The sequence below is a fragment of the Orycteropus afer genome, unplaced genomic scaffold (assembly GCF_000298275.1).
Source record: "Orycteropus afer afer isolate SDZICR_OR568_19922 unplaced genomic scaffold, OryAfe1.0 scaffold00099, whole genome shotgun sequence".
Lineage (NCBI taxonomy): Eukaryota > Metazoa > Chordata > Mammalia > Tubulidentata > Orycteropodidae > Orycteropus > Orycteropus afer.
The window spans coordinates 1130851-1154222 of NW_006921686.1; the positions used below are offsets into that span (position 1 = coordinate 1130851).

Below are 23372 nucleotides of genomic sequence, written 5' to 3' on the forward strand. Positions count from 1 at the left end.
TGTCTTCTTATAAGACTTTCAGGATCATGGAATTCCTGACCAAGAAACAAAAGCACACTGCCCCGCTCCCCTATGGATTCGAATGAAAGCCCCTAATAAAATCAGATACAAATCCAAGAAGGGCCAAGTGGGGTGTGTGGAGTCACACACATGATGGCACACGTGTCCCTGGTTCCCTAGCACCCTACCAGGTCCGGTCTAACATCCCACCATGATCTGATCAGGGAAAGCTGTGCTGGGGGGCTTCTGGCCTCTCCCTTCATTTACCCGTCCCCATTAAGACGCTGACAAACTACCATGTGAGGTCTTTGGTTTGAAAAATCAACTACAAGACCGCTATACTTTTCTAGCGACAGTACACCTACGCCCCCCGTGTCCGTTGTCTCCTTATCTGACGTTCTGTATTTAGGACCATAGTAAAAACATCTGCTATCCGACCATTCTGTGCATTAATGACATCCGTCTGGCAGTCAGCAACGTCGAGGTGTAAGGGGACAGTCACGCTGGCTGTGACGGTTCAGGTTGTCACCTTGGCTGGGCCGTGTTCTCAGTGGTTTGGCTGCCATGTGATGGTGGTTGTCCTCCGTTTCCACATGATGCTGATTTTCACAAAACGGCCTGGTCTTTGGAACCTAATCACTTTGGGTAAGTGAAGAGTGGATGTAATCCTTTATATCAAATCAGTGGTCAAATTTCCCCGTCTCATTTTTTCATAAATGGTCAGTTGGTTCAAATCAAGATTCAAATAAAAGCTGCGGATCAATGCATGAGTAACATTTGAGTGTCTCTGTCAGTAAGTGTGACTCCCACGTCAGTGAGTTTGGGATCTGTCTTGGCACTAAGCATCTGAGGTAACCCCACAGCACCAAAGCCTGACGAGTAGCCTCCTAGGCCCTATTGTCCCACTAGGAGCTCTTTGGTGGTCGTGAGGGTTGAACAGGGATGGTGCCTGGAGGTGATATGGGATGAACGGGGGGTGTCTAGGTGAGCCCTGGTGTTTGAAGCTGTCAGTGAGTAGTATGTGGGTTTGGGGAGTGTGGTGGTGTAGGACAGGCCCATGGGGCAGTGGGTCCATAAGCCTAGCTTGGAGGCAGGCCTGGCTGACATCCAGAAAGATGTGGCTCCTGGGGGTAGGGGGCTTGTTCCCTGGAAGTCCCCCGGGGAGCCCTGCCCTGAGAGTCTGAAGGCAGTTTTAAACACCCAGAGAATTTCAGGGTTGTCTGAAAACTCGGGGGGGCTGGTGCTGGTTTACACCAGTTTGTGAGAACCGACTGATTGTTTTGTCAGGTTTTTTTTTGTTTGTTTGTTTTGTAAGCTATCATTAAGAATTCAAAGACCTTAAACAAAACAGAAGAAAAACTGAGTTGCCATCAAGCATATGTTCTGACTGATGGTGACCCGTGTGCCAGAGGGCCCCAGAGGGTTTTCAATGCATGAGTTTTTGGAAGCAGACTGTCAAGTCTTTCTTCCAAGGTGCCTCTGCGTGGACCTGAACCTTCAACCTTTTGGTCAGCGGCCAAGCACGTTAACCGTTTGCACCACCCAGGGGCTTGCTGTCAGCACTTCACTCTCTGGGCTCTGAAAGGAACGTGCTGCGTGAGAAGTCCCGGCCAGAGATTTTTATTGGTCGCTTGCAGTGGGCCGCTGTGCGGTACTTACACCACGGAGACCGGCAAGTGCTGCAATGATCAGCACCCCGGAAGCCCAAGGCTGCTTTCCGGCTCCGGAAGTCTGTTTCAAAAACCTGACCCTTTTGACACCCAGCTGTGCCCTTTGGGGCAGGGGAACCATCCTGGGGGGAGAGGGGGTTGCTCATAAGGCAGTCTGTCATTTGAGGTTTTTTGAGATTCAAAGCAAGCTGGAATCATAGATCAATTGCTGCTCTTATCCCTAAGGAGGCGAAATGCAGTAAGCGTCACCTTTAAAAGCCTCTGAGGCCAAGTTTAGTCACATTTGCGGTCTTCGTGTTCACTGACTAGGAAGAACTTAAGCAGAGGCCATTGGTCTGGACAGGCGAGGACACACATCTGCTCCCTTCCTGGAAAGGGAAATTGCAGTTACATCGAAGCTGCCGAGCAGACGGGGGTGGATAGAGACGGCGACACCCAGCCAGCTGTGGCTGTGTGGCAACAGTGGGCACCCCTTCCAGGTTCCACCTCCACCCGGGGTTCCTGGCTATCCCTCCCTCGCGGCCATATTATAACTACTTGTACTCTTCAGAGTGGGGTGCCCAAGACCCCATGGTGTGTGAGAATACCAGACCTGCAGTCTTTTGATGTAAGTCCTGAGGTTTAAGAGGTTTAATCGGCAAACTAGGAAGGGAACCAGACCAACTGCCAAGGAGCCGATTCAGCTTCATGGTGACCCTGTTACCCCAGTGCCACAGAACCGCGCTTCACGGGGGTGTCCGTGGCTGTGATCCCAGGCTGTCTTCTGAGGTGCCTCTGAGTGGACTCCTAACCTTTCAGCTGGGAGCCAAGTTCTTAATCATTAGGTGCGCCCAGGGCAAAGAGTGGGGCTAGATCTATATACCAAGGAGCTCTGGTGGTGTAGTGGTTAAGGCATCTGACTGCTAACCAAAGGGTGGTGGTGCGAACCCACCGGCCGCTCCTTGGAAGAAAACTGAGGCAGCCTGCCTCCATAAAGATTTACAGCCTTGGAAAACCAACAGGGGTTGCTGAGTTGGAATCGACTTGATGGCAGTTGAGTTTGGTTTGTATACACGTTGGAAACGTGAGCTCAATTTCTTTTTTTTTTTTAAAAAATCATTGACAGTGTGGTCCTTGCCAGTGACCCCCTTGTGGACATTCCGTTTTCGTTACCCCAGTGCTAGGTAGGACTTGGCAGACAGGTGCTCAGAAAATGCAAGCTGAATAGAGGTAAAACACAACTTACTTACTACTTTCCCGGGGGCTCAAGACCTCCCCCCCTTTAGCAGAGGGGTCAGCTATGGGTCACGGATGAGGTCCAGGGTCCTTGGACGGCACAAAAGAGCCAGTGATAGAGGAACGAGCTCTCAGAGAGGCAAGCAGCTGGGACCCTGGGGGTCTTCCTACTTGAGGCACTCCCTCCCTCCCCTTCGGCTTCTGCTTGGGTGGGGCTAGGACTCTTGAGCTTGGGAGTCCAAGATGATCCAAGGAAGTAACCGCTCATGGCCTGCGAAGGACCCTACGCTTCCAGGTCTGGGTTTTGGTCACTCACTAGCCCAAGTGTGTCACACTGCCCAAGCCTGTGAGGCAGGAGTGCTGGGGGGCAGAGGCAGGACTTCGGGTGGGAGCTGGAAACCTCCCGACACAAATGCTTAGTCACCACCCGACCCTCCTGCTGGCCCCAGGCAGTAATGGTAGGAGGAATGCTGGCACACTGCCAGCGGCCAGGAGCTAAGTAAGGCCCTGGGCACGAGACAGCGCCCTGTAACAAGCACCCAGGACCAACCGCCCGGCCCCCAAGTCAGAACATCACCTGTGACGGGCTCATCCCTCTTCTACCGTCCCCCCCACCGAGGAAGCCACCGTCTGGAACTCATCCGATTCCCCCTTGCTAAGCGGACCCGGTTCCGTCACCCGCGTCTATTCCTGAGCAGTGTCCAACTGAGTGCTGCCCGAGTCACAGGGACATGGCATCCCACTGCTGTCGTCACCTGGAACCTACTCTTCCCTCACCCACAGCCCGTCCGACACTCACCCACGCTCACGAGTGCTTTCTTGTTGACAATAAACGCATTTTATTGAGGAGAGCAGAGCGCTCAGGGTCAGCCAGCTCAGAGAAGGCGGCAGAGGGCGGAGATCAGAGCAGCTGCGCGCTGGCTGCCCGGCTCCCCCAGACACTGCGATGCTCACTGACTGACTAGGCCCGCTCTGCTGGTGGCACATTCTGGAGGTGACGGCGGCCACTGGAGCAGGCACTTCTGTGGGCCCACGTCAGGCCTGCTTGCATCTTTGTTGTTCATTCATTTGACAGACGTGACAGGAACTGTGCAGGGACACAAAGGTGAACAGAGGCGGTCCCTGCCCACAGGGCTCCAATCTAACAGGGTGACAGGACTCAACAGTCAGCATGAAACAGCATGGCAAGTGTTACCAAGAAGCAAGGTCAGTGTGCTGTGGGTATTGCAGGATGCCAAGAGGGCTTCCTGGAGGAGGTGATGGCTCAGGGAAGCCTCCAAGGCAACAGGCTTGCCGGCAAAGACAGAGGAAGGGTCTCTTGCTGGAGCTGGACCCTCTTCTCAGTCCCTTGCTCGGGCCCCTCCTCTGCCCGGTCTCCTCCTGAATTGCCACAGCCCACTGTCTGTTCCAGCCACACTCACTTCCTCGTATCGATGTGTCACCTCACATCTAAGACCAGGCTGCCACCACCTGAGAAGGGAGGTGATCTCAACGTGCATCTTTTTCTCACTGCACCTACGACTACATATTGACTGGTATGGCCACTGACAAACCCTGCAGGGACTGGACTTGGGGGTGAATTGGCATCCTGCCACCACGTGGCTGGAGCAATGAGGAGGTGGTGGGAGGTGCTGTAGGAGGTGAAGAGGGTCTAAGGGTAAAAACAAATGGTACAACCAGGACCCACAGCGACTGGGTGGCTACCTGGACAGGAGGCATCCAATGCTGTCTACCTGCTAAGGTGAAAGTCGAAATAGAACAGTTCATTTGACAGCACGATCACCTGAAAGGAGCGTAAACCACTGAGTGTCGGCCTGTGGTCACCCCCGGCCTGGATGCCCAGCCCCGCCCCGTGGCCCGCAGGAGCTTCAGTCGAAGGTGATGCGGAAGCTGCGCTCCTGCTCCTTGCGGCGGCCTTCGCACACCTTGCTGGCCTCCTCCACCCGCCGCTGCAGCAGGGCCGAGTTCTGGTCGACCCACTGCAGCGAGTCCATGTGTGCGTTGAGGATCTTGCAGATCTGCTGCAGCGGGTCGCTGGAGTCGGCGGGGCCCCCGGCCGTGTTCAGGTGCTCGATGATGTCCTTGAGGTCCTGGGCCATGCGCTTGAGCTGCGCGTCGATGTTCTCGGCCAGCTTGTAGGTCTTCTCCCGCTCCTCGTCGGCGTGCTGCAGGTAGATGGTGCCGCTCTGCTCCTTGGCGGCCTCCTCCAGGGGGCTCAGCAGGTCCTCCAGCTCCTTCTGCTGCGACAGGATGAAGTCGAGCTCCTGGTCCAGCCGCTTCTGGTCCAGCTTCACCTTCTCCACCTCGCGGTGCAGGGAGGTGATCTTCTCACCGTTCTCGATCAGCGTGCGGTCCCAGGCGTTGACTTGCGTGGCCTGCTGCAGGAAGTGCCGCTCCTGGTCCTCCAGCTCCAGGCTCCACTTGTTGATCAAGCTCTCCAGCTGGGCGTAGGTCAGCGCGGGGCTGCCGGGGGCCCCTGTGGCTGCGCTGGGGCCGGACAGACCAGGCCCGGTGGTGGGTACATTACTGGGGAGCCCGGCCGGAGCCAGTGGCTTCAGATTCAAGGCAAAGGCGGTGGTGGTGGTGGCAGCCGTGGTGGATGTCACAGCAGACGTGCTGGAAGCGGTTCCAGGGGGCTTTAAACTGAAGCCCAGGGTCCCAGCACCAGGGGCTGCGGCTGAGGTTGCTGGGGGGCAGAGGGAGAGGCTGGGGGCGGCGGATGAGGCTGGAGCAGTGGCGATGGAGGCGAACAGCGAGGGCCCAGTGCTGGTGGAGGCGGCTGTGGGTGCAGGAGCGGCTGGCTGGGTGGCTCCAGCTGCAGGGGCCGCTGGCGTGGCTGAAGCAAACGGTAACCCGGCCAGGGCTGTGGGCTGCGCCAAACTCCCCACTGAGCCCACGTTGAAGCTGGAGGTACTGGCCTGAGCTGTGCTCCCACCAGTGAGTGAGAACCCTCCAGAGGTGGTAGGCGCTGGGGTGGATGTGGTCGAGGAGCCAAACACAAAACCCCCAGGTGCCACTGCCTGGCTTGATGTGACAGCACTGGGTACGGCACTGGTGAGCGTGCTGGTGCCCAGCCCAAAGGCGCTGGGGTTCACTGTGGCCTGGGGGGCTGCGGGGTTGCCCAGGTTTAACTTTGGGGTGTTTATGCCCAAGGAGAACCCCGCCCCTCCAGAAGCAGGGGTTGCTCCTCCCAAACTGAACCCTGGCGTCTGACTGGCGGGCGCTGGGGTGGTGAGTGTGAAGAGGCTGGTCGAGGGCGTGCTGGTGACTGGCTGGGAGGGCGCCCCAAAATTAAACCCTCCGGTGCCAGGGGTGGAGAAAGAAAACCCAGTGGCAGGAGTGGTGGTGGCCGTCTTCGTGCTGCCAAACGTGAACCCGCCTGTGGGGGCCCCCGTGCCTCCAAAGTTAAACCCGCTCATGGCTCCGGCTCTCGGTGGCGGCAGCTACTCCGGTTCTCAAAGCAAATTCACTGGCGTCTGCAAGCGTGGGGGCTCTAAAGCGGAGGAAGCGACACGGTCAGAGGGCGGTTCTGGACAGGCAACCTCGGGCCGCGGAGGGCGGGGCGGGGCTGGCTACTGGCAGATGCTGTCACCCCGCTCTCCTCTCCTGATGGGCCTCTAACGCAGGCCCTGCCACACAGGGCGTCCAAGCCTGCGGGGAGGAAAAGCCGGGGAGCAGGAGCCCAAAGGGCACCACTCCCAGGAGCCCGAGTCCAGGCACTTCCTCTCCTCAAGAAGTGAGCTCTGCCTGCAGGACACAGCTCCCCCACAGCCCTGAGCCCGAGAAGGACCCAGCCCTGCTGCCACCTCGACTGTAGGTCCAGGAGACCCGTTCCAAGCCAGTGGTCGGCCGCTGACTGAGTAGCTCCACGGGAGAAGGGCCTGGCAATCTGCTCCGGCCTGGAGAGCGCAACGGGGCAGCTTCACTCGGCGGTGGCTCTGAGTGGGAACAGACCGACGGCCCCAGCCCTCTGGCCTTCAGCCTCTCAGGTATCAGCGGCCAGTGAAGCCACCAAACGCCTGATGATTTGCTACTGACCAGAGGACGTGGACAGTGTGGCCAGCAGGCCCGGATGTGGGGGCACCTGGGTACTCTGCTCTATGACCCCAAACAAGTCCCTGCGCCTCTCTCTGAGCCTCAGCCCCTCAAGAGGAAGTGGGGGTGGTGGCCGCCCTCAGGGCTACTGTGCGCTTCCTGGGTAACGCCGTGACTCCCGGGGTTCCTGTGGCTGTGAGCACTGAAGTGCCTACTGCAGCCCAGGGACCAGGCTGCTGGGTGGAAGTGGCCTGCCAGCTCCCGAGCATGGTGCCCCTGCGGCTACGGCCCCCAAGCAGAGGGGGCACAGGCCCAGTCCTCGCTGCTCAGTGTCTCTGAGCTCGCATCGGAAGGGACCTTCTGGAGCTGCCCCCCTACACACTGTGCCTCCCTGCAGATGCGCACTTGTCACCAGGCTCCTTTTCCACACAGCCGTGGGCTTCCGAGCAAGGACTCCAGGGCCGCCCACGTTACTGGTGGACCCTGCCTGGGCTAAGCCACAGAGCTTAACTGGCTGTCCATCAGTACTGTCCAGGCATATTCAATGTCTAACAGTGTCTGGACCCAGGTCACAGCACTGTCACATAGCAATCCCAGGGCTTCTATACTGGGGTGAATAGTACAGTGTGACAGGTCGCTTTTCTAGCTATGGCCTTACAATACCCACTTAATGACTGGGTGGGACTATGCAAATAAAGTATACAAAACCTAACTATCAGACTGGTCAGTTTTGCTGTCCCACTGGGTTTCAAACCAGCCATCCAGAGGGGGAGCTGACTATCACCAAGAACAGACAGAGCAGAGCACGTCCTTTGGACCTGGGGTCCCTGTGTTGGGAACCTCCTAGACCCAGGAGACAGAGAGAGACGGTACAGTGGGCTTCCTGGCCCCCAGAGTGAGAAGGCTGAGCGCCTCAGGACAGGAGGCTTGCTGGCGGAGTGGGGTGCCTCTGGGCACTTACTGGTGGAGCCAGAGGGCTCTGGGCCCCTTCCGTGAGCAGGGCAAAGGCTGAGCCGAGGGGCTGTGGGCACAGCTGAGAAGCTGTCCCGACTGAACAACTGTACCCTGAGCCTTTCCTAATTCTGAACTGTAATGTCACTTCCCTAATAAACCTCATAACTATGAGTATGGTCTGAGTTCTACGTGGCCACTGCCACGAATTATGGAACCCAACGGAGAAGTAGAGTGAAGCGAGAGGGACGGTATTAGAACTGGTAAAATGGTTGAAGGTCTGGTGCCCTGGTGCCACCATTATTACAAGCAGTGTCCCTCAAATTCTTGCCATGTGGGAGCTCAGAAGGTGACCCTAGTTGAGGATGTTGAGATGACATCATCCTGGATCAGGGGTCCCTAAATCCAGTGACAAGTGGAGCCCGAATGCTCCCTGAAAGCTAGTACAGCCAGACTTCGTCTCACCTACTCTGGTCATGTTGTCTACAGGGGTCATTCCCTGGAGAAGGATGCCATGCTTGGTAAGGTGGAGGCTCAACCAAAGAGGGGCAGGCCCTCAACGAGATGGACTGGCACAGCGGCTGCAGTGATGGGCTCGGGTGCAGCAGGGACTGTGGGGCTGGCGCAGGGGCGGGCAGTGGTTCGTTCTGTTCTAAATGGGGTCACTGTGAGTTGGAGTTGACTCAACGGCACCTAACAACAACGACAAGAGCCGGGCACTGAAAATGTCTCCAGAACCTAGAGCCAATACATCCCTGCTGTTTAAGCCATGCAGCTTGTGTTACCTTGTCGCTTAGGCAACTAATAGTCTCTTTACTCTCACGAAAAGAACAGTGCCTCAGCTCTGCACCAAGGGGAAAGGATCAGGAAGAAACAACTTTTTTTTAATTTTTATTTTTTTTGGGGGCACCCCATATTGTCAGTAGGTAATGGTTCCCAAAGGTGTCTACATCCTAACCCCTGGCACCTATGACTGTTACCTCCCATGGCAGATGGGTCAAAGCGAGGACCCTGAGATAGGGAGGCTTTCCTCGATCACTACAAGGGGCCTTGCGAAAGAGAGTGTGTTGGGGACGGGAGGGAGTTTATCCCCCTGTACCTCAGTTTCCTCATCTGAAAAGCGAGGATAAATAAAAAACCGAAAAAAAAAAAAAAAAAAAAAAAAAAAACCAAACTCACTGCTGTCGAGTCAGATCTGACTCAAAGCAACCCCTCCTTGAAAGATAAATACAAGATTATTTTCCATAGCTAAGCCTTGTACTTATGAAAAATAAGATCGTAATATGTAAAAAAAAAAAAACCCCACAAAAACCAAACTCACTGCTGTCGAGTCAGATCTGACTCAAAGCAACCCCTCCTTGGGTCTCTGAGGCGGTATCATTACGGAAGCAGATTGCCCAACCTTCCTTCTGAGGAGTGGCTGGTGAGTTTGAACCGCCAGCCTTCTGGTTAACAGTCAGGTGCCTTAGGCACTATGCTACCAGAGCTCCTGACAGGAAGGTAGTGGTCTCCAAATATAGTTTCCCCCATTGTCACTTGACTTGCTTTTCTGGTTAATATCCTAACTTTTCAGGAGCTCTGGTGGTGTAGTGCCTAAGGCACTTGACTGCTAACCAGAAGGCTGGCGGTTCAAACTCACCAGCCACTCCTCGGAAGGCAACCTACTTCCGTAGAGATACCGCCTCGGAGACCCAAGGAGGGGTCGCTATGAGTCGGGGCCGCCTGGACAGCAGGGAGTTGGTTTGGTTTTCCCTTCCTGTTGCTTTGCTGTGTGCAGTGGCTTGCATGTTGTGTGGATGCTGGAAGCAATGCCACCGGTATTTCAAAGGCCACGGTGGGCGGGTTTCAGTGGGGCTTCCAGACTACGGCAGACCGGGAGGAAGGGCCTGGGGACCCACTCCCACTAAGCAGCCAGCGGAAGCCGGGATTACAGGCGAGCACTGCCCAGCAGAGCTGGGAGAGGAGCACCCTGGGCCGGAAGGCCCTCAACACACACGGGGGCCGCAAGAGCGGACTCACGCACACCAGCCACCGTGGAGACGGGCAGGGCCGGGCAGCGCTTGTCCTGTTGGATGCGGGCTCATCACGAGTCAGAGCCAGAGCCGATTCAACTCCAACTAACAACCACCTGTTTGGGGAGGGAGCCAAGAGGCAGCCCTGTGGCCAGAGCGGGTGGCCACATAGGCAGACGGTCCTGGTGACAATGAGATGATCAGAGCCGGCTAAGCACGCCCTCAGCACAGGCCTGCGCATCCTGGGCACTGTCTTAGTGCAAGCTCTGGGGGCTCGTCCTGGCCGATGATTGCTCTTGGCATTCAGCCGGCTGCCACCTGGTGGCGCTGCTGGCAGCACTGAAAGCCTAGCCCAGACGGCTGCGAGTCCATCTGTGGGACGAGCCCCTTTCCACAGAATCACTTATTTAAGACTCAGAGAAGTGCAGCTGACTGACCGTGGGACCAGAGAGCTGAGGGGCAGAGGAAGAGAGAGGAGGGGCAGGCCAGGGACTCACGAAGCCTTTGCCGTGGGCCACCAATATGGCAAACTTAGCCGTGGGTTAGTCCAGGGACACCCATCCACTCTCCTACCCGAGTAGCCTTGGGGGGCAGGGAGGGCTGGAGGAAATGAGGAGCAGAACCCCCGGAAGCCCCACAGGCATGGCCAACTCGATGCAAACGAACCCGGCTTCCCCCAAGCCCATCATCCTGGCTGCGTAAACATCCTGATTCGGTGCCCGCTTCGTCGGGTTGAAGAGAACCCACTAGACCTCCAGGAACAGACCAGCTTAGACTGTCCTTCAGAACAGGGCTCAGGTGCTCATGGCGCCGTCCGCGGCTGGCTGACTAGACAGTGCCGAGTCTCAAAAGCGCCCAGCACTGAGAGCGCGCCACTGGGTTAAAGCAGAGCTGGCCTCACGTGGGGTGCAGGCTCAAGACCGTCGCCTCAGCTCACGTGCTCGTGAAACATCATTCACATAATTCTGTGACACCCACGGTGGCTGGGATGATGACCGATGATCAGAAAATGGATCAGCTGTCTGCATACCCCCCAAGCCCTCTGCCATTGAATTGGTCCCGACTCAGACCATGAGAGTTGGCTGCAACTTGCTGTGAAATGGGAAAAATGAGAACACGGGTTGATGGGTGGACACGTGGTACAGCAAGTACAGACGTGGCTGGTGGCCACTGGAAAGGTTAGACAGGCAGCTCGGGGCAGTGAGGGTAGGACAACAGGGAGGAACTACTTGGAAAAGGACAGTGAGATGGCCGCGCAACTCCGAGACGGGAACGTGTCACTGAACTGATGTACACTTTGCTGTGCAGATTCCCACGACGACGACAAAGATGTGAGCCGCAGAGCGTGCGCGGTGGTGCCGTGGACTCCTCGGGCGTTCCTGTTCAGAGCTCTCTGTGCTGCTCTGTGCCTCTATTTCCCCACTCTCTATGTCTTAGAGTCAAGTGGTCAGCTGCTAACTAAAAGGCTGGCAGCTTGAACCCACTCTGAAGCTCCATGACAGCAAGACCTGGTGATCTGCTCCGGTAAAGATTACAGCCTAAGAAGCCCTACAAGGAGGCAGTTCTACTCTGTCCTATGGGGTTGCTATGAGCCACAACCCACTCGATGGCCCCAACGTCATCCACATCAGGTAGATGAGGAGGCCGGGGCTGTCCAAGGTGCCCCCTGGTCACTGCTTCCAGGTCTCGCCAACGTGATTCTTGGATCATCAGCCACTGATTCTCTTTCTTCTTCTTTCCCTTGAAAGATGCCATCTCCCCATCAAGGCACTTCAAGGTCAACCACCAGTTACATTCTCCTTCCTCTCCCCAGCCCCCCTGAGAGTCTCAGGTGGGGGACAAACAGTGTTATGCATTGTGTCCCCCCAAAATATGCGTTATAAATCCCAATTTCCATACTGTGATTATAATTCCATTTAGGAATGGGCTGGGTTTGTTATGTTAACGAGACAGGATTGGTGTAGGGGGCATCTTGAGTCAGTCTCTTCAAATATGAAAGAAATTAAACAAGCAAGTGAGTAAGCAGAGATGGGGTAAGACAGATGCCGGGGCACACGGAGACCTCCAAGGAACCAGGAAGCAGCGACTGAAGTGACAAGGACCCTCCTCAGAGCCGACAGAGAGAGCCTTCCCCTGGAGCAGGTGCTCTGAGTTCAGGGTTAGCCTCCTAAACAGTGAGAAAATCCAGCTCTGTTTACGAAAGCCACCACGTGTGGTATTTCTGTTAGAGCAGCGCTCGGGAACCAAGACAGAATGTAGTACTGAGGTGGGGTGCTGCTCTCACAGATACCTAAAATGTGGACGCGGTTTCGGATTGGGTGATGGGTAGAGGCTGGAAGAGTTTTAAGGTGCCCGACGGTAAAAACGTACATTGCCTTGAAGAGACTGCTGGCAGAATAAGGATGCCAAAGGGAGTTCCGGTGAGGAAGTGAGGAGAGCTACCGAGAAAGTCCCTGTTGTCTTAGAGAACACGCACGGCACCAGCAACACAATGCGCCCAGACACACGGACATGAATGTGCTTCTGAGGAGGCTTTGAAAGATGATGAGCGTGGGGTCGGACGGTGGGGGACGGGCAGCTTGTTACGCAGGGGCAGAGAACTCGTCTGAATTATGTTCCAATGTGCCCTGGAAGGCAGAGCTTGTAAGTGATGAGCTTGGATATCTGGCTGAGGAGATTCCTAATAAAGACCTCAAAGGGGCCACAAGGTTTCTCCTTGCTGCTTATAGTAAAATAGAAGAGGAAAGAGGTGGACTTAAACATGAACCGTGCAAAATGAAAACAGAACGTAAAGATTTGGAAAATTCTGTTGCACAAACTAAGGACTTATGTCCTGGAATGTTCACCAAGGACGTGGCCACACAATCATTTGTTAAAGAGATTAAGCCTGTGACTGACGGATCTAACCAACGACCCATCAGCTTATAAAGAACTCTACATACAAGCAGCAAACTGCTGTCCTCCAAGACAAGGAAGAACTATCCCTGGAGCAGCTCGGAGACCAGCCGGGCCGCCAGCAAGAGCCCAGGAGGCAGGGGACCAGCACTCTAATACGTGCTACCCGGCACTGAACAGCTCCCCTTGATCACGTTTCCTGCTCTGGCCCCCAGCACCTGTGCAGTCACCCCCGCCACAAGCTGCTGTTCAGCCCCTACTATTTACGTGTGGTCTCTCAGCCAGCGTTTCAGTGTGTCTCATACAAGTGCCACACGGTATGCATCAGGCCGTGAGTCCTTCTCTCGGCCGTGCTCGTCCTGTCCAGCTGTTGGGAATTCATCCCAGGCAGGGGCACAGTGAGAAGCCCTGGTGGTGCAGTGGTCATGCACTCAGCTACCAATGGAAAGGTTGGCAGTTTGAGCCCACAGCCAGTCCTCAGGAGAAAGATGTGGCAATCTGTGTCTATAATGATTTACGGACCTGGAAACCTGTGGGACAGTTCTACTCTGTCTGCAGGGTCACTATGAGTCAGAACGGACTCTATGGCAACAGGTCTGGGCATAAGTACGGTGACGCCACGTGACAGAGCAGAGCGGCCCATAGGGTTTTCTATTTCTAGGCCGTCATCTTTATGGAACCGATCACCAGGCCTTTCTCCTGCAGAGCTGCTGGGTGGATTCGAACCACCAACTTCTGGTTAGCAGCCAAGTGCTTAAGGGTTATGCCACCAGGTAGCTTTGAATTGAAAACCAACTCGACAGCACCTAATAATAACAAGTTGAACACAGCATATTTTATTTACACATGCCTGTCCAGAGGGACAGCTGGGTTGTTTCTAATTTTTCTTGATTACCCACAATGCTGGGAGCTCTGCTGGTGTAGTATCTAAGGCATCTGACTGCTAACCAGAAGGCTGGCGGTTCAAACCCACCAGCCACTCCTCAGAAGGAAAGTTGGGCAATCTACTCCTGCAGTGATACAGCCTCGGAAACCCAAGGAGGGGTCGCTATGATCCGACTAGGATCCGACTCGAGGGCAGTGGGTTTACCCACAATGCTGCAACAAGCATTCTTGGTCACACCTCCTGGAAAGCAAAGGCACAAACCTTTTTCCAGGGTGGATCCCAAGAAACCTAACTCCTCCATGTGGGTTTCAACAGGGAGCCCCCAACATGGCTGTCCTGCTCTCCCCGCGAGTGCCGGACAGCCTGCCAGCACCTGAGACTAGGAAACCTGTGCCCCTCTGATGTACCAACTGCATTTAGTTTTTTTAAAATGACAAAAGCGCTAATCACTTAGCCCAACTGCATGCCAGGAATGTGGTGGTTAATGTACACTCATGTCATTCATTCAATCAAACATTAACCAGACACAGGAAAGACAGTTATCCCTTGGAGTTACTGCGGGGTGGGCTCAGACCACTGCAATAAAGCAAATATTGCAAGTCACACAAACGTTCTGGTTTCCCAGTGCACAGAAAAGTATATACTCTAGTTCTTGAGTGTGTAACAGTATGATGAACGAGTTTGAGATGTTGTGAGAATGACCAAAAAGTGACAGAGACACGAAGTGAGCACACGCTGTTGGAAAAATGGGGCCGATAGGACTTGGGGTTGCCACAAACCTTCAAATGATGAGAAACACAGTACCTGTGAAACACAGCACGATGAGGTGTGCGTGTGCAGGGAGACGGGGACCACGACACGGCCACTGTCCTCCAGAAACCCAGCCAACTGGTGAGTCGAGCCTGGCTCCCGGCAGCCTCAGAGTTTTCGATGGCTGGTTTGTCAGATGAAGGTCACCAGGCCTTTCCTCTGAGGCACCCCTAGGGGGGCTATAACCCCCAACTTTTCCTTCGGTGAGGAGTCAAGTGCTTAACCGTTTGTGCCACTAAGAGACGCCTACAACGGTACAGCTGCTGTGATTCTTCAAAGGGTTAAACAGATTCCATATGGGCCCAGCAATTGCCTTCCTAGCTGTACCCTGAGAAACAAAACCTTACCGGCTACTCACACACTCGCACACCAATGTCCACTGCAGCACCATCTGTAACAGCCAACAGGGAGAGAGACTAAAAGCTCAAAAGACCAGTGAACCAAGCCCAAACCCACCGCCATCTAGTCAATTTCCACTGAAAGCGCCCCTAGAGGACAGAGCGGGACTTCCAGGGCTGTAAATCTCTACGGAAGCAGACCGACTCATCTTTCTCCCACGGAGCAGCTGGTGGGTTCGACCTGCCAACCTCTCAGTTAGTAGTCAAACGCCTCAACCGTGCCACCACACCTCCTTCACAGACGATTGGATAAACAAAGTGTGGTCTACCCACACAATGGCATGTTACCCAGCCGTAAAAAGGAACGCATTCGTGACACACACTGCCGACACGGATGAGCCCTGAAAACCCTGTCACTGAGGACCACATACTGGTCTGATTCCACTTATATGAAACATCCAGAGCAGGCGAACACCCACAGACGCCACGTTAGGCGTGTGATTCCAGGGGCTGGCGGAGGAAACGGGATGAGGTTTCTTTTTTGGAACAAAACTGTTCTAAGTTAGACTGAGCCAACAGTCATACAACTCTGTGAATACAGAAAAACCACATAACTGTATAAGTTGGTGAATTGTGTGGTACTTGAATTCTATCCCTACGTAGCTGTTGTTAAACAAACACAGATGCCAGGAAAGGGCTGAGGGCTGTGAGGAGTGAGGTGGGCGGGGCCTGGCTCTCAGCTGACTTATTTACCCCAAGGGCAACAAGCAAGGTAGGTGGTGATCTGTAGTGCCAGGCTGAGGAAGAAACAAGTCGACCGTCAGGCAACGGGGCTGCAAGATCTACCACACTGAGACCCCGAGAGGGGCTGAGGGACTCTAAAGAGGGCAGCAGGTGGCCGCAGGGAAGGTGGGGGGCAGTTTAAGGAGAATGGCACACACCTGCGCCCCCTCCCCAGCCTCTCCCGTAATCAACACCAGCTTCCCAGGGGAGCTGAAATGATGTCAGTGGGGAGGAGAGGAAGGGTCCAGACAGGCTCCTGGTGGAGACAATCACCATGGAGCCGGTTTCTCTGGGAATCGGGTGAGAGGGAGCTCAAGGTGGGTTGGCTTTGAACCTCAGCACTAGAACCAGCCACAGGCGAGACCCCACCCCGTGTCGGGCCCTGGGGGCTCCAGGTTCTCCTTCCCCACTGGCTCTATGGTTTTGGGGTAGACTTGCTAGGATTTCAAATCCCATCTCTCTCCCAGATGTCCTCCTGTCTTGGAGAAGACCCTTCCCTTCTTTGAGCCTCGCTTTTGGGATCTGGGTAAGGCGCTCTGGTGGCACAGTGCCTAAGGCATTTGACCGCTAACAATAAGGTTGGCGGTTTGCGGAAGGAAGAAAGGACAATCTGTTTCTGTAAAGAATCACTGCCTTGGAAACTCAATGGGGGTCGCTATGAGTCCGAATGGATTCGATGAAAGTGAGGGTTTTTTTGGTTTTTGGATCTGGAAAAGGAGACTGGTCCCACCCGCCTCGGGTGGGTGTGGAGATACAGTGGTGACGCAGTTGGATCACCTGGTGTGCAGGGGCCTGGGCAGCGTGGGGGAAAGGCTGTGGGCTCCAGCTCCCACCACTGCTGAGACCACCTCAACCTCTGTCTTCTCCCATGGCAACCGCCCACCCCAGGGGTACAACTCCGTGGGAGCTGTGCGTCCGTGAGCAGCCCCTCAACTGCTGGTGCGCAGGCTGCCCATCCCCCACCCAGCTTGGGCAGGAGGAGCCCATTTGCCACGCGCCACAGAAAGCAGCCCCACAGCCAGGCCCCTGCCTAGAACATCCCATAGGGTGAAGCCTCTGCCCAGGATGGACTGAGAGGAAAACACACCATCCCCTCCGCACACACCCCAACCCACCCTCTGCCCCAACTCTCCTCCACCCACCACGCGCAAGACCAGACACCTGGTCACCGACCTGCCAGCTCCCTGAAGCACCCAGCCCAGGGCAAAGCTGGCATCCCCGAGCTCTCCTCAGGACCACCCGACAAAGCCCAACCCACCCCTCTTCCTGGGATGCCCTGCATTCTTCCCCCTTCAGTGAGCAGGCTCAACCACACATGTGCTGGCTGGGCGACAGCCGACAAGGAACAGCCCAGGTAACAAGACAGCTCCCCTCCCCAGCACGCACCTGACCCTCACGGACCATTTTCTGGAGTCCTTCCCCCTCCCCACTTTGCTCTGGAACGGGAGGGGGTGCGGGTGGTGGCACAGCTGTTTCCCACACCTGGCTGCTAACAGAAAGGCTGGAGGTTTGGAGTCTACCCAGAGGTGCCTCGAAAGAAAGGCCTGGCACTCTGCTTTCACAAGGTCACAGCCAGGAAACCAGGTGTCCTCTGCACACGGCGGTGGGGGGGGTGTGTGTGACACCCTGCAGCGGAGTGGGTTTAGGGGCATCTGGTAGGTGAGGCGAGCAGGGCAGGGTGTAGCCCGGACTCAGCGACCTCTGCACCTTTTGTTCTCCGCTATGGCCACTCCTCGGAAGGAAGGTTGGGCAATCCTACTTCCGTAGTGATACTGCCTTGGAAACCCAAGGAGGGGTCGCTATGAGTCGGGGCCAACTCGACGGCAAATAACAACAACAACAACAACAACATGGCAGATGGTGGGCAGATGCAGTGGTTGGGGTTTTGTTGGGGGAATCACTGGACACAAAGGTCACAGATGCTGTGGCCTTTCAGACCTCACTGAGCCTGAGCCCTAGTCACATCTGTGGCTTGTTGGAGGCTTTTCCAGCTTTTCTGGATCACTCACTGACATTTAAAATCTGGGCCTCAGAACAATCCGCACACAAGTTCCCCAGAGGCCCTGACCCTGCGGCCATTCCTGCAGGCCCACGTCCCATGGACTCATCTTCTGAAGGAGCCCCAGAGGCACAGTGGGAAAACATTCAGCTGCCGGGGTAGGGTTTGAACCCACTAGCTGCTCCTCAGGAGAACGATGTGGCTTCCGTAAAGCTAACAGCCTTGGAAACCCCGTAGGGTAGCTTTACTCTGTTCTCCAGGGTCACTGTGAGTCAGAATCCACTCGACAGCAGACAACCACAGTACTCTCCAGATACAACTGCTCTCCGAGGTGGAGATAACTTTGGCCCCCATTTTACAGACACAGTGACTGAAGCCACACAGTGCTAACTGGTGGTGCTCAGGGCTCTGGGACAATCTGCTGTTAATTATTGTCGCTTACCACGGCCTCCTATACCCAGTCCCTGAGGGTGGGGCAGGAGGGGGCACCCAGGGCTGACCCAATCCTTTATCTGCTGGGTGAGGAAACTAAGGCTCTGAAAAGGGAGGTGCAGGAAGCTGGATGATGGCCCCCAAAGATGTCCATGTCCAGGGACGCAGGGACATCTGTGACCATGTTATCAACACAGCAAAAGGGACTCTGCAGACACAAGGACATTAAGGCTCTTGTGATGGAGAAGTCACCCTGGAGTACCCTAGGGGCTCGGAATCCACAATGACAAGGGTCCCTGTAAAGGTCAGAGAAGGAAACAGGAGACGTGACGACTGAAGCAGGAGCCTGGGATGAGGTGAGGAAGGGGTCACAAGCCAAGGAATCAGGGGCCCCCAGAAGGAACGCAGCACTGCAGACCCACCGTCGACACCACCTTCCAGGGCTGCGAAACCATAAATGTGGGTTGTTTAAGCCACCAAATTGGGGGTCATTTGTTATTGCCACAAGAGGGAACCCATGCAGGAGGTGACCACAAGGAGGCTGGAGCTGGTACAACATAGCATGGGGCCTAAGAGGCTCTGTAAGCTGTGACAGGTTCTGCTGGGGTGCAGGGACAGGGACATGGCAGGAGCAGCGAGGGGAGGGGCTGTGAGGACTGTGCTCTGACACGTGGCAGGTTGGTGCACCATGCTGTCCTTTCCCCAGCCAAGTGGCCTTGGCCTTCCTGCCCTTGTTTGCCTGGACACCTACTCCCAACCCTGCCCCTTGGCCTGCATAACCCAGATACTGGCCCTGGCGCCTCTCAGTATCGGCTCCCCAGCCTCTGACCACAAAGTTCCTACAGAAATGTGTTGGTGTCCCCCGAGGGACATGGTACTGGGGACGTGGAGGGTCCTGTCCTGGCCCTCTAAGTGCTAGGGGACACAATCACATCTGAAGACACCTGTCTTTGAGGTGGCAAGGAGAGCAGAATTGTGTGTGGAGGGAATAGGAGAGGGAAAGAAACACAGATCCTGAGCTCCTACTATGCGCCTCCCAGCTTTACTTACATCATTTCCCAGAATGTACCCAGCACCCCTGCCTCAGAGAGAAATAACTGAGGGTGTGTCCCATCCACCAGGCTCTATCCTAGGAAGTGAATACAAATCAACCCATTCAATCCTCATGGAGACATCATGAGGTGGGCCCTCTTATCCCCATTTGACAGCTGAGGAAACTGAGTCAGAGAATGCCAATGCCGCCTGTGAAGGGCCACAGAACTGGAGTGGTGGAGCTGGGATTTGCACCTGGCTGGCTGTGACCTACTCTGTAGGGGCAACCAAGGCTCAGGCAGATCAAGGACCTTGCCTGCACCCCTGGCTAGGAGCAAGCGGTGGGGCCTCAGGATTGGAACGTGGGTTCGCCCGATTCAAACCTCGGGGCCTCTTCCATCATGCCAGCTGTGCCCTGATTGGGGAGCAGGTGAGGAAGGCAGTGTAGACAGCTAGACTTGAGAGAGTTAGTAATTTGTAAGCAGGAGCAAACCTGAGGTGAGGGTTGAGTGATGGTCTCCAGCAGGCTCCACCCTGGGGCGAGTTGGAGACCCTGTGGATCTGAGTAGCAGGCTCTCCTCGGGGCTTGTGGGCCTGGCAGCAGTGCAGTGCAGTCTCGTGGAGGCTGGGGCCCTCCCTACCAGCAGTGTGAATCTGCACAACCCTCTCCCCGCTCGTGACCTGTCCTGCTCCTGCCACAGCAGCGGGTGGCCTCAGGGACCCAAGGGCCCTACTTGGCACTGAGTCTTGGTTCTCAGGGTCCTGGAAAGGCGCCCGTTTTCCTTCCTCCACCCCCATCCACCCAGTTGTGCTGGGGCCTCTTCCAGATCCAGGGCTCTGCTTACCAGGAGCTGTTGCCAGGTGCATGGGGCCCCCAGAGAATCCCCCCCACTCCCCCTCCTCATCAAAGAACCAGGGCTGATGCAACCTGCCTGCAACAGCCGCTTCACTCCCCAAACCTGGCCCCTCCGCACCAAAAAAGAGTCCCCGGCAGCCCCACCCATGCTCCCAGCCGAGGTGAGGGGCTGAAGGGGCTTGGGCATTGAGCTCTGCAGGGCTCTTCGAGGCTGGGGAAGGCGGAGACATCTGAGTCCCGGAGGGGCCATGGGCCCAGGAGCAGGCTCAGGGTGGATGGTCGCAGTCAGCCACAGAGGACCCACTGTGTGTAAACCAGAACACACCAGGGCTGGGAGCCGAGCCAGCACCCACCGGGCACATCTGGACCAAGCTGCTCAGGTGGGGCAGTCGGCACGAGGGCCAAATGAGGGACTCCAACAAGACTACAGCTAGGAATACGAGGTCAGAGAGAGAAAAAGGCATGGGGGGCTAGCACGGGGACCCCAGGGTCCCTGCCCCAATGCTATCCCAGAGAGCAAGTGCCACACTGACCAGTAACAGGATTCCCATTACTAGTTATTTAAAAAACACCCCATCAGTGAATTCTCTCAAAAACTCATGTTGTGGTTCTGTGCGTTCCAGTCAATTCTGACTCAGAGCAACCCCACAAGGCAGAGGAGAAAGACTGCACAGGGTTTCCTAGGCTGTAATCTTTAGAGAAGCAGACTGTCACATCTCTCTCCCACGGTGCAGCTGGTGGGTTCAACTGCCGACTTCTTGGTTAGCAGCTGAGTCTTCTCCAAAAACCCACAGTCCCAGACTAATCACGAGACAAACCCAAACTGAGGAACATCCCAGAAAACACCCAACCAGTCTTCTTCAAATTGGTCCACATCATCAAAGCCAAGGAAAGCCCGAGCAATGGCCACAATCCAGAGGAGGCTAAGCGTGAAGTTGTGTTCTGGAGGGGATCCTAGCACAGAACAAGACCACGTGGGGACAATGAGTGAAATCTGAACAAGCATGGCATTTAGCACGTTGTAATGTCCCGGTGCTGGTTCCTGAGCTGTGACAACCATACCTCAGCCGTGTAAGATGTTAGCAGTGGGGGAAAGGGAGTGCAGGGTACATGGAACTCTGTACTTTCTTTGCAACTGTTCTGTGAATCTAAGATTCAATTAAAATAAAGTTTATTTAAAATCACAACAAAAATAAAGAGTGCTGTATCTAGTCCCTGTACATAACCCAGAGGGCCTTCTCAGAAGACAACTGTGAGGGTGACTAGAGGTGAGGAAGGAAGCAGACCCCGAGAGGGAAGGTGCCAGAAACCCGGGTCAGAGCACAGATGTTGCCAACGGCAGGTTTTCAGCTGGAGCCAGGGCTTCCTTCTCTGGTCTGGACAGGCCCCCTCAGTCTGTCCCAACACTCTAACCCTATTCCTGACAAATACTTACAGAAAAATGGAGGGGAGTCTGTTCTAAGTCTCATGTAAAAGGTACAAGACCGTCACTGTCTGAAAGCACCCACCATGAGCTGGGCACTAGAATGGACCACTGGCAGAGATCAACTCATTTAAAATCAGGATCTAAGAGGTAGGTGCCATTATTGGCCACTTTTCACCACTAAGGAAATCGAGGCACAGAGAAACCAGGGAAATTGCCAAGGCCACACAGTTAGTAAGTGGGGTGTGGGCAAGGTTTGAACGCAGACAACCCAGCTGCAGAGTCTGAGGTCAAGTGCTGCCCTACGCTGCTTAAGTTATAGTGTAGTCCCTACAGACCTGAGGAACTGCAAGCTCACCTTGGAGACACTGTAGGTTGGGTTCCAGACCACAATAGAGCAAATACCACAATAAAGCAAGTCACATGACTATCCTGGTTTCCCAGCCGGTATAAAAGTAGTCTAATTAAGTGTGCAGTTGTTGTTGTTGTTATGTGCCGACGAGTTGGACCCGACTCATAGCGACCCCTCATTGGGTTTCCAGGCAGTATCACTACAGAAGTAAATTGCCCCATCTTCCTTCCGAGCAGTGGCTGGTGGGTTTGAACCGCCAGCCTTCTGGTTAGCAGTCAAGGGCATTATGAAAAGGAGCTCTGGTAGTGTAGCACCTAAGGCATCTGACTGTTAATCAGAAGGCTGGTGGTTCAAACCCACCAGCCACTCCTCAGAAGGAAGGTTGGGCAATCTACTTCCGTAGTGACACCACCTCGGAAACCCAAAGAGGGGTCACTATGAGTCGGATCCGACTCAATGGTAGTGAGTTGAGCAGAGCAGAGCATTATGAAAAAGTCTGAAATACTGCGAGACTGACCAAAATGTAACAGAGACATGAAATGAGCATACACTGCTCGAAAAATGGCACTGACAGACTTACTCAACCCAAGGGTTGCCACAAATTTTCAATTTGTAAAAAATGCAGTATCTGCAAAGCATAATAAAATGAGGTATGCCTGTACAGTGCAAGCGCTCAAATCTGTCTCTACAGGGAAGGTGGTCAGATTCCAAGAAGGACCTCCAGCATTCAATAGTAACTCTCATAGCCCCCCTTTCCTGGGCCTTTACTGAGTCTTGCGCTGCACCAGCAGGGATGAGGCTGAACTCCAAGTGGATGGATGCTGGGTGGGCAAGAGAGGGGCACTTTCTGCAACAAAGCTATCTCCATCCAGGCCCCGGACAGGCAAGACAGCTCGCCAGCAGCCTCTCTTGTAATTATTGGGAAGATAGAAACTCACTGCGGATGAGTCGGATCCGACTCATAGTGACCCCTCAGGTTTCCAAGGCAGTATCCCTACGGAAGTAGACTGCCCAACCTTCCTTCCGAGGAGTGGCTGGTGGGTTTGAACCGCCGGTCTTCTGGTTAGCAGTCAAGTGCCTTAGGCACTACTCTACCAGAGCTCCTATTGGGAGGGTACAGCTCCCTATTTGGGGCAGGGTTGGCAGACGAGGTATGTTGTTGTTATTTGCCATCGAGTCGGCCCCGACTCATAGCGACCCCTCCTTGGATTTCCGAGGCAGTTATCACTACCGAAGTAGGTTGCCCAACCTTCCTTCCGAAGAGTGGCTGGTGGGTTTGAACCGCCAGCCTCCTGGTTAGCAGTCAAGTGCCTTAGGCACCATGCTACCAGAGCTCCCAGACAGGTATTGTGTTGTTGTTGTCATGTGCCGTCGAGTCGGCCCCGACTCATAGCGACCCCTCCTTGGGTTTCCGAGGCAGTATCACTACGGAAGTAGGGTTGCCCAACCTTCCTTCCGAGGAGTGGCTGGTGGGTTTGAGCCGCCAGCCGTCCGTCTGGTTAGCAGGCAAGTGTCTTAGCCACTATGCTACCAGACAGGTATAGGGCTGTGAAATGAAGTCAGGGCGAGTGGCAGGGGCAGGAGACAGAAGCCAAATGGCTGGAAACAGGACCTACAACAAGCCGCAGGGGGGCGATAAGGGCTGGATACCTCCACCCAGAAGGGGCTGACCAGCCATCTTTT

At 55.1% G+C, this 23372-nt stretch overlaps 1 protein-coding gene across 1 annotated transcript; it reads right to left on the reverse strand.

The window, feature by feature from the left end:
* Positions 1-4753: 4753 nt before the first annotated feature.
* On the reverse strand, positions 4754-6304 carry NUP62 (nucleoporin 62). The gene has a single exon (XM_007942863.1). The coding sequence runs from the start codon at positions 6302-6304 to the stop codon at positions 4754-4756; it is 1551 nt and encodes a 516-aa protein (XP_007941054.1).
* Between the last annotated feature and the right edge of the window lie 17068 nt (positions 6305-23372).